Source organism: Lepidochelys olivacea (assembly GCF_965140295.1).
Source record: "Lepidochelys olivacea isolate rLepOli2 genome assembly, chromosome: 9".
In the NCBI taxonomy this organism is placed as follows: Eukaryota; Metazoa; Chordata; order Testudines; family Cheloniidae; genus Lepidochelys; species Lepidochelys olivacea.
Genome location: NC_140419.1, coordinates 77,971,318 through 77,986,919, shown reverse-complemented (window position 1 = coordinate 77,986,919; position 15,602 = coordinate 77,971,318). Strand labels below are relative to the sequence as shown.

At 43.0% G+C, this 15,602-nt stretch overlaps 1 protein-coding gene across 1 annotated transcript in view; it reads right to left on the bottom strand.

Moving 5' to 3' along the window:
- The window catches only part of EFNB1 (ephrin B1), a 134,877-nt gene extending 123,722 nt beyond the window's left edge, over positions 1-11,155 (bottom strand). The window contains exon 1 of the mRNA XM_084639378.1: positions 8,993-11,155. Within this exon, the coding sequence (XP_084495504.1) occupies positions 8,993-9,117 (125 nt within the window). The 5' untranslated portion in view covers positions 9,118-11,155. The remainder of the gene's footprint in view (positions 1-8,992) is intronic.
- Between the last annotated feature and the right edge of the window lie 4,447 nt (positions 11,156-15,602).

The following is a 15,602-nucleotide window of genomic DNA, read 5'->3' as shown; positions in this document are numbered from 1 at the left end:
TGGCACCTTAGAGACTAACCAATTTATTTGAGCATGAGCTTTTGTATGCTCAGATAAATTGGTTAGTCTCTAAGGTGCCACTAGTACTCCTTTTTTTTTTTTTTTGTGAATACAGACTAACACGGCTGCTACTCTGAAACCAGAGAACTTTCTAAACTCCACTCAATATTAATCCCATAAAGGGGCAAAAAGCTTTAATTAGACAGTCTGAAATACTAGCATTGGTCTTCATAACTAACACAATGAGGATAGGTCTCTTGCAGATGAGGTCTCCTTACGGGAAAGGCCTACATGATGCATGCTAGTATCCACACACCGTTCCACGGATACACTACCTGCATCTGCTGTACTATGCCTGTTTTGGACAAGACTCATCTTCTGTTTGCTAAACCGCTATGTAAAGTGTCATGTATATCTGAAATGGTATATTTAAAAAAAATATAAAGGGTAGAGGATATATTGAAGTCACTAATTCCTTCAGATCAAATATGAAATGGGACCCTCTCATCTGAAACGCTGAAAGAGGGGGAAAAAAAAAAAACCTCTTCCAAAGAAACAAAAGCTTTGATTCTGTCATAATTCCAGACCGTGTTTTAAGGTACTTTAGCAGCTGTTTAGCTACATGAAACTACAGCTCCTTTCACAGTCACCCCATCACAGCTCTTTTTTAAGGAAGCAATTAAATCTGTTTTATAGAATTCTGTGGTATTTACACAGCTACTGCAACAGTCGCAGCTTCAAATTCAGTTACCTCTTTTTTTTTTTTTTTTTTAATTTTCTTAAGTCAACAGAAGAGTCATTCCCTAAAGACATTCAGTGAGCCTTGGGTGCTTCTTCCCTCTTGGCAAAGGTACTGAGAAAGGAAACAGGACTTAGAAAGAAAGCCATTTCCTCTTTCTCCGAAATTGAAGGTTACATTTATTCATCTCTTCCCTGAATAACGCCAAGACATGCCAAACTTGCCATATCCTCACTAGAATGGAGAGACAGGCAAAGTGTAATGAAAATCCCCTCCATCGTGCACGAACACAAATTTATGCAGATTTACTACAAAGTAGTTAGTAGACTGTTGCACCCTTATAATCACAACACACAAACAATGTTCTGCTTGCACTTTAAATTGAAGCTAGCCAACCTGGAAAATGCACTTTGAACAACCCTGCATAAAACTGAACTAGCATTATGCTCAGAATCATGAGGCCAAGCTTACATCTGAACTATTCGAACCAAAGCATGCAATGCTCTGAAGCCCCTTTTCCGCCCTTGTCTTCCTGGCACATTTGAGAACAGTTCTTTCATTCCAGCAGGAAACATGAACCAGGATTCAAGCTGCCCAGCCCCAGTTAATCCCAACCAGTCTTTGGAGATTAAGAAAAACCCTTCAGATGTACCAGTTAAAGGTGCATGCATGCTATAAGATCAGTTACGCTGCCATCTGGATATCCCCCACTCAGATTAGCAAGGAACCACAGCAGATAACAGCCAACTACTACCAGCAGAATCACTCTTATTCAAAAGGAAGGCTCAAAAGGTTCTACAATCAAAATACATTTTTAATTAAAAATAAGCAGCATGTATTCAATATTGCTCAACTTCTTATACTGTGAAGCGCCTCATGCACCCCCAGTACGGTAATTAAATTACATCTGCTCTTACAAGTGTTAGCCCACTGATGCAGAGCTCCAGGCCAACTACTCCCATCAAAAACAGCTTTCCCACAAGCACTTTGTCCCTCATAAAAGACATTAAAAAAAAGCAGAGAGACACCAGTCTTCAAACCCAATGCTTACAAAATTAAATAGGACACTGTGATGTCATTAAATACAGAATAAAAATACCACAAAGGATAAGACATTTTTGTTCTTGGCAGACTTTCTTTTTTAATTTGTTTTTTTAAGGCCGTAATTTTCTTGCTACAAAAAGCTAATAAGTGAGCAAGTCTAGGAGTAAAATTTTCAGGGGGGAGGGAAAGAAAAGCATAGTAGGTTATAATCAATTCTTAAAAGCTACATGGATGATGTGTCCCATTTCCCTCTCCTCCCTATTAAAATGCTTTCTGGAAAGCCAAATTCCAGCCTGAAATGAATTTTCCAAACCATATTTTATTAGGAATGTTTCTTTTCAGCATTCAGCACAGAAGCCCACCAGGGTCAATATTTCTCCAAGATTACACTCATGGGATTTAAGATTTAGTCAGAATTTCTGCATAACTCCAAGATGTCTAACAATAGTACACCCCAGCCAATGATCAAAAACACTATCTATTAAATAACACACAGTCTGATTAAATCATTGAAACCACACTTCAATTTTTGTCCCCCTGTAAACTCAGAAAGCAGTTTTCAAAGAGCCCCCTTCAGAGATGATGTGATAAAATTAGAACCACATTGGTTCATTGAGCCCCCTGTAGAACAACTCTGCTCACTTCCAATGCAAAGCTCACTTAAAGGGGCACTAATCCAGTCAAAATTTGTCCGAAATGTCTGTTGAATACACATTAAAAGCTCAAGCCCATCAAAATCATCATCGTATTTTTCAGATACACATCCTTATCCTGCATTTTTCACAATACAAAATACAGTAATATGTGCTAGTGCAAAGGCCAAAAATGAAACTGACTAGAAACAAAAGAATTTTTCCGCATTTCTCACTCAACATGAACTAAGTAAAATATTTGGCACAGTGGAAAGTAAATTATGTGTCTAAATGAAAGATTTAAAAGGCTAGGGCATTTTGTTCATCTAGAAGGAAGTTCCCCTTCTACATCCAATATTTAACCCGATAGTGTCCACTTAATTCCAAAGGGTAACCACAGCTACTTCTCTCACCCCACGGAAGAGTCAGAAACCTGCTTGTGTAACAAAAATAAAATTATAAATTCATCCTTTATATGAACAGTAGCGGGATGCAGGGAGAAAAGGGCATAAAAATACTGACATACTTTAAAGTGACACTATCAAGCTCAGCCAGTCTAAAGTGTGATCCTTTTTCCCTTGTATCTCTTAGAAAATTCCACATGATATTTTTAAAGGCTTTCACTCTTTCTTCTAAAAAGAAGTATTCATTCTAAGCACTGTTAAGTGCAATTGGATAGAGAACGGATAAGGAATCACCGCAGTTCTATGTTTCCAAGAAGCACAAGAGAAAACATTTTTTGTGTTTCAAAAATCCTAGTGAGTGACTGGTCTTTAAATGCATCTACACAGAGGAAATAATTGTAATGTAACAAAAAGCAAATTGTTCATTTTTATTAGGTTGGGGGGCGCAAAGTGTGATGGGGGCTATGTAGGTTTCACCCCACTTTTTAAATATGTTTATTCAATTGCATTTGCTAGCGAGAGCAATACATAGTGAAAAGGGGGACATGTCTAATTGATCAGAACTTGCAAAAATCAAAAGCTCTAACACAAGATTAAAAAGCGTAGCGTGTTCTGTTTGGTAACCAGTCGTCTCCAATGAGACCTGAACCCCAAAAGAAAGTACCAGAGAGGGGTTCCACAGATTTAGTTGTGGCAAACCTTGAAAAACCAGAGTCTGGAAATTAGGAATTTGATTTTCACATATGTATTAAAACACAAGAGCAAGGGAGGATATTCCACAAGGGTCCAAGCCTTAGACAGAATTTGATAAACTTCACTGGTATCCACAGCCGCCTTCTATACAGAAAACTTACAGTGATACTAGAGACATAGAGGTGGATCTGTTCTATCTAGTAAGCTTGCAAAACAGAGAAGAAATGCTGTGAGACCAAGTACCCCAAAAAACTCAACCTATCCATAACTAGAAGACAGAAAACCAAAAACTGAACATTTTCTGTGTGGGAACTCTATCATCATGCAGAAGTTCCACGTTCATTTCAGCCTTTCACCACCACTGAATAACCAGCCAATCTTTAATTCCTATCTAGTTGGCGCTGCTTCAGCAGGTTAATTTGTAGAGGGGAAGGAGAACAAATGATTTTCAACACTGCTCCCTATTCACTCTGGTAGACCCCAGTACACGCCTGGCAATGGAGCTGTGCCTTTGTCCTCACCCAAGTCCTGCACTCTACTCTGGCTATTCAAAAGGGAAATTCTGCTGACACCAGAGACCTGCTGGCAGAAAAGTGAAGAGAAACAGAAATATGAATATATCAGAGATATAGGTTCTACATAAGCAAATGTTCCTACAAACTTTAGCTTCTGAAATCCATACTACGGGAACTTTGAAGTAGGACCAGCAATTCCACCATACTCCAAACAAATTCCACAAGCATCAAGGAGTGACCATTACCCTCCATTGGGTAACTATTGCACATATTCATAAAACCTTCTGTATGGGAAGGAAAACAAGGATCTTAACTAAAGAGGATGTCTCCAAATCCACCCACACATTGATCTTCATAAGCAATGAAACATTCTTTTAATTTAACCTTTCAGTGTTACATTCTAAGGCAAGTACTGCAACAACTTAGACTACAAGGGCAACCAGTTTTCCTGTGACAGCTAGGCACTCTGAAAATTCATTGCCATATGCTTGCTTTTGGGTGGGGCATTAAAGGAATATCATACTCCAAACACGCAGAGTAATTATTTATAAACCTCCTCCCAACCTTGCAGGCATTAACAATTTAACACTAAAAACAATTTAATAAGTCAGGTTTGTCTACTCAAAGTGAACATTTTACATTACCCAGATATGGAAAAGTACCAGAAATGCAGCTCAAGGGTATCAGCTAACTCAGAAAAAGACGACTCATCACATAATGAAGGAGGGAGTCTTCTTTTTGCTTCCCAGCACAAATGAGAATGGCAAGCTCTCTGCACTAAGAAAATGGCATCTCACATCAGTCCCATGCCAGGTACATCCACCTATGACTTCCCAAGATAATGCAATCAGTTACAAATGATTTCTAGAGCCACTCTTCCCTCCCCACCTTTCTTTTTTTCTTTTTCTTTTTTTTTTTTTTTTTTTAAATAAGCTGAGGTGGTCTCTGGAACCAATTTACTTTTTTTTAATCCCCCTCAAAGCCCGCATGATAGATTTACAAAGCAGATGGTCACTTCTTGGGGAAAGGGGCTCCTCTTGAGCTCCAGGCCCATGACGGTATCTTCAAGGGCGGGGGGGGGGGGGGGGGGAAGAAGAGAGGGAAGAATCTAATAGAGGCAATCATTTACTTGGATTTTATTGGCCAGAAAAAGTCTCTTTCCTAGTCTTTGTAACTTCTCTGGATCAGAATGGGAGCGTTTACATCCACATTCGCATGCTGATAGCAACATAAATTGGTGTTTAAGTGTTAGTGTCCAGCTGTACAGAATGTCCAAACTGTTTTATATTATTTCATTTTCCCCTTTCCTCCCTCTCCCAGAAAAGCCATAAACTCATTTGATTGTTAAGAGATTTGGAAAGAAAGTTATCAAGATAAAGCCTTTTTTTTTTAAAAATTCAGACGAGATGGGGATAAGATAAACTTGATTTACAAGATAAAGTTCAGCAAGACTGCTACCAAAAACATCCTGATGTAATCGGTCTCAAAATGCCTACATGTTATTAGTACCCAAGTTGGGTTCTTAAACGTCTTTTAAAAGCGTTCAGTTACTTTCTAATCCAAAAGTACATGCTGAAAAAGTAACTTTCATCATTAATATTTTTAAGTTAAGAGCACAATTGTTCTGGGATTCTACCAAACGTATTCTACATGAAGTTGTAAATGCCACGTTACAATAAGGACTTGAGGGAAAAAGGAGTGAATGCTGGAATCCCATCAGATATATAAAGTAGGATTTAAAGGAAGTGCTTAAATCTTCCCCGTCACCCTACCCTGAAGATAAGGGTTGTTTAAATTCTGGTTGTTTCAAAAGCTTTTCTGGTAACAGAATCAGTACTATTAGATTTCAGAAACCGGGGATGTAGAAGCAAAGATTTACGTCTCTCTTCATGTTTTAATGCAAGAAAGATTCCTTCCTCTCAGAAATCTTCAAAAAATATCTACTTTTTTTTAACAAGCCGTACCAGCCTTTCCATATCAAAGTACACCAGTACTGAACTGGTAAGACAGAACTATTAACAATCTTTAATTTACGGGCAACTCATGTCTAACAGCCTCTGGGTGCCTTAAATATAAATGAAAAACAATTTACAAAGAGGCAACATGTTCCATTAGGTTCTGAACAACAAACGTTTCCAAACAAAGACATTTACAGAAACAGATAGGAAAGTCCCTACCACTTTACACCAGGTAAAACAAACAGGCAACAACAAATTTGCCAGGAGCAAAGGAAGACCAGCTTTTGACTCAGAAAATAGTACTTCCAAGCCATTTTAGAATCAAGGACAATTTGAGGATCTGCTCCAAAGAAGCAGGCAGATGAGCATATCTGGTATTTTATTAAAGTACATATAAAGAGTAATATTTCTACAACTAGGTGTAAAGTGTTTACCATGTCTGTGTATCCTAGATCACCTAAAGACGGTATGTGCTACTAGGTGCCAGCCAGAGGCATTATTAAATAAAGGCTGGCACCAAAGTTTACAAACTTCTCTTGTGAAGCCAGTTGATATCCCTGGATGCTGGCTCCTGGAGTCAATGGGAATGTGAATTGCAGGCAGAGGTCTCCCTGGCACCAGCTTGCAGAGTTCAGGTAAATGATAGAAACCAGGGGCCAGTTTTTAATATTTGCTCATTGGTCAAAATGTGTTAAAAAATCCTTTACAGACTAGCACAGTAGGGGAAGAAGAAGAAAAAATGGAGAGTGGGCCTAGAGTCAATCAGAACCTAGCACAATGGAGAGGCAATCTGTGCAGTTCTAAAGCCAGGGTAAAAAGCATAGATTACTTTTAGGTGATCTAATAAAGATATCAACAGAAATCCTGTTCGCAATAAAACTGAAGTCTTGTTAAGACTGCAAATAACTTGATACACATTCCAAGATCTCATCTGTATCTGCAAAAGCAGCCAGAAAGTTGTAAGTTCACACATTAAAAAAAAAAGAAAAGTTCTCACCCAATTTTTTGTGCAAAGGGAACATTGTTTTGGCATAAACTGACAGAGATGTGATGAGGTTTTGATATATTAACCTCCAGTTCTTTTGCCTCTAGCCCAAGTTTTCACAAAACATGTGAATTGAAAGCCATCTGCTGGCAATTCCAGACCAATATCTACAGCTTAAGTAGTAAGATTCTCAGTAACCTATTTTTAACAAGCAAAAAAAAAACCCAATCTCCAAATATAGCTATTACATTTTACAAGTAACTGGCAAAAGAGGGGCACTAAAATTTGGAATCCAAATTCAACTTGAAATCCCTTGTGAGCCATTAAAATAGAATATTTCTGAATAGAATGGACAAAATCATAATACACTTAAAGGTTCAAAGATCTGGAGAAAAGTCTGCATGACAAATAAAAAGAAATTTACCCCACTGCCACGCCACTTTTGCCAACACCGATTTCCCCTGAGGAAAAGGAGGTGGGGAGAAAAAAATGGGGGAAATCTTGTGAAAGTGTGGTCATAAGACTGCAAAAAGAAGGAACAATTTAGGTAATGTTTTAAATGCAGCCAGGGAATCCTCGTGAAAGAAAAGAGACGCTCCCACAAAAATATTTGAACAGCAGCAATTAAGTGAGATGCAAGATTTAAAAATACAATATTTCTACACCACTTTAATTGGGCACATCCAAAAACTGGAATATTCTCCTGTAGAAAAGTAATGCCTAGAGCTTGGGACTGAACACAGACTGGCATAAAAGAAACAGATGGGACTCCAATATTGTACTTCTTGAACCATTTGGGCGGGGGGGGGGGCGGGAGGAGAGAGAAAGAGATGTTCTTCTCCCACTGTATTAACTGTCCCACCAGCATGAACTGAAAAATCAAATTAGATAAATAAGAAAATCTTCTTTTACTAATACATTGTACATGCTCCTTTCATATTATCATTGTCCCTAAATAAGGGACCTGTGGTATTTCTCTAAGAGGCAAGGGCATATCATCAGTCTTTCCACCCTTCTTTGAGGGCATAGTCAGGGAGCATCTCCCCCAGGTTATGATTGATTAGAATAGAAAATGCATTATTAGGACGGTAAGATTAAGTGAATATATTTAGCTTTATCAAGTCAGATAGCCTAATAGAGGGGGTAAGGGAGAAGTAAAAATATATGTGTTTAAATTCATCTGAGAGAGAGAGAGAAAATGCTTCATCAGTGATCACTTCGGGCTCTCGCCTCGCCCTATAAATCATTTATGTCCATCTGCGTATATGTGTGTTACCTACGGAGTCCCCAGCGGGATGCCTTGCCAGTTTCCTAAATGGGTTTCGGTGGAAGAGATGAAACCCTAGATTATCCAGAGCTAGAAAAGCTAATAAAATATTCATTTTAGTCTATTTAAAAACCTGGTGCATGTCATCTTCCCCGCTCTCTAAACGCTGGATCTAGGCAGAGCTATGTATTTGGGGGAAAGAAGAAAACAGACACAATGGGGCCGGCCCTTTAGGCAGGATCGGCCACGGGGAGGCAAAGTCCGCGGGAGCAACGCTGAACTCCGAACCACGTTACAGCCCAACGGGCCCGATTTAAGCACCGGGGCCGCGTTAAACTTCTGTAATTTCTCTCTCCTCCCACGAGCTTCCCCAGCAGATGCAGCGGAGACTCCAGACGCGTTCGCCGGGCACTTCAAAGGGCCGGGGAAGGAGGGAAGGCTGCGCGGCGACCCGCAGGAACATGACAGCTTGGTCTGCCACTCTAAGCAGCCGAGCCCAGCTCGATCCTTGCCCGGGGGAGAGCACCAGGGCAGGAGCGGGCACCGCAGACTCGGGGCGAGCTCAACCGGCTCAGAACGGCCCTAGCCTGTCGTGAATTGCCAAGGGATTGCCTCGCCCTGGACGCCAGTTCCTGCGCCAGACAGAGGCGCCCAGACCACACTGCCATGCCCCCGCCCCAGAGAACCGGCCCCCGCTAAAAGGAAAGGGGAGACGCCCGCGGCGGCGATGGGGCACCCGAAGATGCGGCACGTACTTGGGGTTGGCCGAGCTCCAGGACACCGGCTCCAGGTTCTTGGCCGGCGCAGCGAGCCGGCACATGGCGAGCAGGACGCCCAGGAGCCACTTGCAGAGACTGGGGAGCCCCTCCGGCAGGGCCATCTTCCCCCTCGCCCGGGGGCGCCGGGGCCGGGGAGCCGCTAATCCTCCCGGTGCTGTAAATCCCGCCGGCCGCTGCCCTAGTTCCCAGCCGGTTTCACGCTCCCATCCCCTGAGGTTGGCGTCCCCCGGCAGCAGGGCTCACTCCGCCCGCATCCAGAGCTCCCCGCGCAGCTGCGACGGCTCCCCCAGACAGGCTCTGCTGCACGGGCTATTCCCCTGGAGAAATCCGCCCCTCTCCCCCACGCGCTAGTCCCTACGAGCCGGGCCCCCCCGCGCCTCGCCCCAGATTAGCTCCTCAGGGTCCCCTCGGCTGGAGTCCAGCTTTCCGCGGGTCTCCCGGCTCCGCTGTCGGGTCCCGCCGGGCTCAACGCGCCCATGCACTGCCAGCTCCACACTGTAATTCCACGGGCTCAGCCCGTCCCGTCCCGGCGGCTTAGCGCTTCCCCTCCAGCTGCCTAACTTGCACAGCGCCTCAGCCCGCCCCGCCACTCTCTGTACTCCCCAGCGCAGGCACCAGCAAGGCCAGCCCCACCCTAGCGACCAATAGCGACACGGGATAGTGGGGCCTTCGCCTTCACCCCGCCTCTCAGGCTGAGAGGGGCGGGGCAGCCCGGCCTCTTAAAGGGAGGTGCAGCCGCAGTGCCGCGTGGGGCTGTGAGTTCGAGGTACAAGAATGTCTGTCCCGTGGAGCGGGCTCGTGAAGTGACCGATGGGGTGCATGTGTACGGCTGCCGGCGCGCAGAGCTGGGGTTGGTGCATGCGAGGGAAGAGGGTAGCGCGGTGGTGCGCGGCTGTAGTGAAGTAGGCAGCGTTGTGAGGAATGCACAGGATTACACGGGGGGGATGAATCAGCTGTTCTGGGGCGCTGTAGCCTTTGCAGCATTAGGATCCTTGTGCAGGACTTCGCTAGGGCTATTCTCCTAGGCCAAGCCTCTTCCTGCTCTGGAGACTGGTTGAGCCAAGAACCTTGGCAATAATTGGGGGTAGGCGGCTGCTGCTCTTCACGAGGGTTCTGGTTCTAGCTCCTGGCTCGGGCGCTCCCCCTTGCAAAGCGAAGTGTGTGGGGACAACACTGGGGTCTGGAAAGGAGAAGCCGCCCTGAGTACAGAGGCTTGGTGCACCCAGATAACTTAAAGCCCTGGCCCGAAAGCTCACACTCCATGCAGTTCTTAGCAGGCGGGTAAAGAGGGCTCACTTCGCTTTCAAGAATTGCAGGAGACTCTCCCTGTTTAGTTAAAGGAGCGGAGCGGAGTGAGAGTAGGGCTGGGGGGTGAGCCCTGTTTGCAGAAGGAAATGTCTGAGCCTTATCTGGTGTACAGGCTGCTCTGTCTCTGAGCCACTCGACAGGGATCTGCAAAGCGCTTCGGAGGTGTTGCAAACAGTACTGCTCTTCGAAGAGCTGGGTGGAAGAAACTGCGGAGGGGTTCGCTCTGCGGCGCCCCCTTCTTTACTCAGCAGCTCTCCCGCTTCTATAACATTCAGCCGTTTCTTTCATGGGGCAGGCAGAGTGGGGTTATTCTTTCAGTTCTCCCTCCTCGCCTCACCACACCCTGAGAATAATTCCGTTACATTTCTGCGTCTTCTCTACTGGTGTAAAATTAAATACAACATTTTATCCACAAGGTCTCAAACGTTACTCCCTCCCTGCTGAATCACGGATAGTAGACGTCTTCCCATAAAACACAGTCGCCCTGTTCAACACAAATAAAATAAAAGTCCGAAACAAGTTCTAGAACCCCGCAAATTGTTCAGCTATTTCCCTACGCAACATCTTTCTTACTTTACATAACCTTGACATGTCCAAGATAACCTGCTTTTAAAACGGGGGGAAAAAGTCATACTGTGTGTGCGCATTATTTCATTGGGATTATGATTATAAAATCCTGATTAAAATTAATCTGTCATAGTGCTAACTGGAGTGGATTACCTGCTATGTATCTAATGATCTCTGGGTTTGCCTGAGCCTCTGTCACTCTTGTTTCTGCCATACAGTTTATTGTTGTTTTTACAAAGGGTTTGTGAGTTTTGAGCATTAATATTGTTTGGTTTTCCGTTTGATTGGATTTTCTCTGATTTTGGGGTGGTATTTGAATGATTTCAAGGACATTATGGTACTCTGAGCCCTAGGATTTGGGTTTGGATTTTATAAATTTGTTTTTTCTTCTGTTACAAAAAAAGGGATTATTTTTGTAATATGTTGTTTTCATCAGTTACTCTTGTACAACTTTGATCTTTATCTGTGTTTCAATACCAATAATACTGCCCTAGGGTTCCTGTATTACGTTTTCCCCCTCTAAATTACTGAGACATGGCAGCTACAGCATTCAAATATGGACCAATATCTCCCCCTGCTGGCTAATAACTTCACTGTTTGGTTCATATCCATAGCTTGCTTCTTGCTTGAAATGGCTCACCTTGATTTTTAAGTATGATGTCCCTATTAACTGTTAGAGATAAACAGACTCTGAAAGACAGTTCTCTCATCCTGCTTTCAGTCCATAGCCTGATATGCCTCAGTGAGAGTCTATAAAGATTGCTGCAGGCTCAGCTTTTCCTCCTGTTGCTGCTGCTGCAGTCCTGTGGTTGAAGAGATGAGCAGCTGTCAGCACTAAATCAAACTCTTGGGCTACAGACAGTCCTCCAGGCATTTTCTCCATTAGATATTCTTCTAATCTAGAGAACTCCATTTCTCCACTTAAGAGAATGGGAGGGTCCCTTCAGAGCAAGAGGTAAACGGTAGCTTTCTTTCCCTCACTTCTTCCTTCATTTTGAAAATGCTTCAAGCAAAGTTCTCAAGTTATCTTTCATTGTTTCACATCTGCCTAAGTCATGGATAATGTGAGAAAGATGACACTTCAGGCCTGAGTTTGGAGAAGCAGCAGCAGACCTGTGGAGCCACTTCTTTTTGCTGTTGAGCTGAATGCTAAAAACAGATAGCATTCAAGCCAAAACTCTAGCCTCTTATAAGTATGGCATTTAACAAACCTGGAAGTAACCTAGTCTGAGATCCTTTGGTATTTGCAAACTGGAAGATAAAATACTCCTAAACTGAAGCTCTGCAGAGATTTCCCTGAAAACACAGGGATATAGCAGTGTCTTGTATTACCCATTCCCATGCTAGCTAAATTATTTTGTTAGGCACTTAAGGAGAAGTTAGAATCCTGAACACAAGTTGAAATTGTAGATTTGGTTTAAGCTAATGAGTGAGGCCACTTACCATTTTTATTTGATATCAGTTCAGAAAAGAAGAAAAATGTTGGGGGAAAAGAAGAAAGAGTTATTTTCTCTTTAGGTGGGAGGATTTATAACTTACAACAATGAGTTATATTGCAACAAAAGTAATTATTCTAAGTAAGTTGGCTGGAGAATAGAAAATTGCATTATAGCATCAGTGACTTCCTCTTGTGTCTTCCATCATTTCTTCCAGTCAGAAAATTAAGAATAACATCAAGAACAGAGACACATTTACAAGAGATTTTATCAGACACGTCACAACAAGCTTAATAACCCCTTTGTCCTTTGTGCCAGGAAGTAGTTTACCTTTAACAGGTACAAGCTACCTGTTTTTTGCATTCTTTCTATTTGCATATCCCATTTCTAAGCAATGGGGGAAGTAAACTAGCAATTCATACTTTTCCTGACCTGCATGAAGTGCCCATGGAAACTGGCAGACTTTTATCAAGTATTCCTGACCAATAATCTCTGCACATGACAACACAATTGGTTTCCATGGAGATGACCAGTGTCACAGGATGATACTTCAGGTAGAAAATAAGCAGCAGGTGAATTCTTAAGAAACATCCCTTGTGAAAAAGAATAAACAATGGAAAGAGAAAATAGATCCAACGGAACCAGAATAATTTCTAAAGAAAGTAATTTAACATTACATGAAGGATGCACTGAAAAAGCCAATCTATAGAAATGCAAAAGTTAGGATTCCAGCAGCAGTGATAGGAACATCTGGAGTGTTGCACATCCTGTATCTCTTGTGGATGGCTCTTAATATTTATTATACACAGTAATGTATGAAACTACACATTACAAAGAAAAACAGAACTAGCACACACTATATCTCTGCAATTTAGCTGGTTTACAATATACAATCATTGGTATATTAACTTTGGCATTTCCTGACTTTGATTTTAACACTGCAGATTTCAATCTTAATGTTGTAGTAATAATTTTTATATATATTTATTAGGTTTTGTTTTTTTAAAGGGAAAGAGAAGAAAAAGTGGGCCAACTTGTGCTTCCCAACAGTCTTTGAACTGTGCATTCTTCTACCCATGTGCACTTGGTATATCCATCTCAAACCATGCAGCCATAGAATTTACCAGTATCTGCCAGTCTTGGCATATCAAAATAACCCAGGAAAATTACAGGTGTGATTTTCAGAGGTGTTGAATTTTGGCTGATCCTACTAATTTCAGCTGGAGTTGTGCATACTCAGCACTTCTGAAAATGAGGGCCTAAGGTACAATCAGTCATTAACAAGCAATCAAAGGCCAGCTGGTACATCTTTATTGTTATCAAAGACCCTAAATACATGACCTACACAAAAACATAGCTGTGTATTTATGTGCTATATAAATATGCAGCTTAACAGCAGATTTTTACTATTTCTCCTGCTACTGGAATTTTTCTGACAAGCAGATGGACAAATGCAAAGTCATATCTCTCTAACCAAGCAGAAGCACTGGCACTCGAGGACTATGTCAATGTCATCTTGAACTGTGAAAGATCAGAATTCTCTGTATCGAGCAGCATTTCTCAAACTGGGGTCTGCAAAGCCCTGGGGGTCCGGGAGGGTACTCCAGAGGTCCGCGGGCCCCGATGATCAACTCCTCCCCCGCCCTCTCTTCTTCCCTCCCTCCCAGCACCTCCTGTATGTCAGGGAGTGAAAAGAGGCGGGAAAGAGGAGGGGCAGGAAGAGTTGGGGCAAGGATGGGGCCCTGGAGGAAGGGGTGGAGTGGGGACAGGGCCTGGGGCTAAGCAGGAGGCTTAGGGGTCCATGGCAAAATTTTAAATCAAAATGTGGGTCCTCAGGTTACTAAAGTTTGAGAACCACTGGCATAGAGGGGAGAAAAGGAGGTCACAGAAACAAGAAAGTATATCTTCATTGTTGCTTCAAAATGAATGACTTCTGCTAAATTTTCCCCTTGGGAAAAAATAAAATCTCACTTTTGGGCTGAGAACAGTACAACTGAACCATCTCCAAGGAAAGATGTTAGCTATTATTTAGCAGAAATAGAAAAGATTTGCTATTTTTGATTTGGCTGGGGGGCGGGAGTGAGGATTTATAAGTAATTGCCAGGAGGCGAATTAATTGGGCAGGTACAGCTAATGAAATGGAACCCCCACCCTTCCTCAGAAAAATACATTTAAAATCCAAAGTTTTGTAAGCCCTTCTCAGGATTTAAAAAGCAGTTGGAAGTGTGAATGAAGTTAATATTCATGAACACCATCAAGTCCTGCCCAGTGCCTCTTGGTAACATGGGTGGGAATTAAATCATCCTTTCCTTGCCGTCTCACTCTCTTTGCCTTTCTGCTTAACTTCACTTGCAGTTTTACCACTGGACACACACTTCAGCATGGGACCACTCACACACCCTTGGGGCCTTGTCTAGGGTGACCATATTTCTGAAAGGGAAAACAGGACACTGCGCGGGCCTGGCCCAAGCTGTTCGCCTGAGCCCTGCCTGCCCCCCCTTGCACGAGACCAGAGCTGGTGTTGCCACTCACCGTTCGCTCTGCCTGCCTCAGACTGGAGCTGGTATCACTGCTCGCCCAACCCCTGCCTGCACCCCCTCCCCGAGTCCTACCTTCCCCCTTGCTCAGGGCTGACATCGCTGCTCCTTCCCCCTCCTCACTTTCCTCTGCGCCCCATTTTTTGACGAAACTTGGCATTTGTCCCGTTTGCCAAAAAAGTCAGGACAGCCAGGACAGGGCTTAAAAAAGGGACTGGCCCAGCCAAAACGGGACATATGGTCACTCTAGCCTTGTCCTTTACACCAATACATTTCAGTGGGAAAAAAGAGGGTCCTAAATTGGAATCGGGGGCAAGGGGGAGTTTAAGGTTCTGTCTGTGAAGTTCCAATTTGGTGACTTCTTCAGCCAATACGTTTAAGTACAGTAAAGGGATAAATGAGAAGCTTGGTGACTTGTTTAGCATCCACATTTTCAATTCTCCTCATTAACCAAAAGTGGAGACCAACTTGCTGTGTTCCATCCTCTATAGTATTATGATAGCTCATGGCTCAGGAGCACCTGTTAGGAGCAACAGCTAGAGTTCATACATTTTACCATGATAGCAAGAGATCAGAGGCTCAAGCTGTGATGCAACAAGCCCTCCCACCTGTCCAAAGGATTCACATGCCACACATCAGGACAAACCATTCTTAAAAGATTCCATGCCAAGAGGATGGATGCAACACGTGTGCATGGAGTGCAAATATAAACAGACACAACACAGATACAGAATTTTA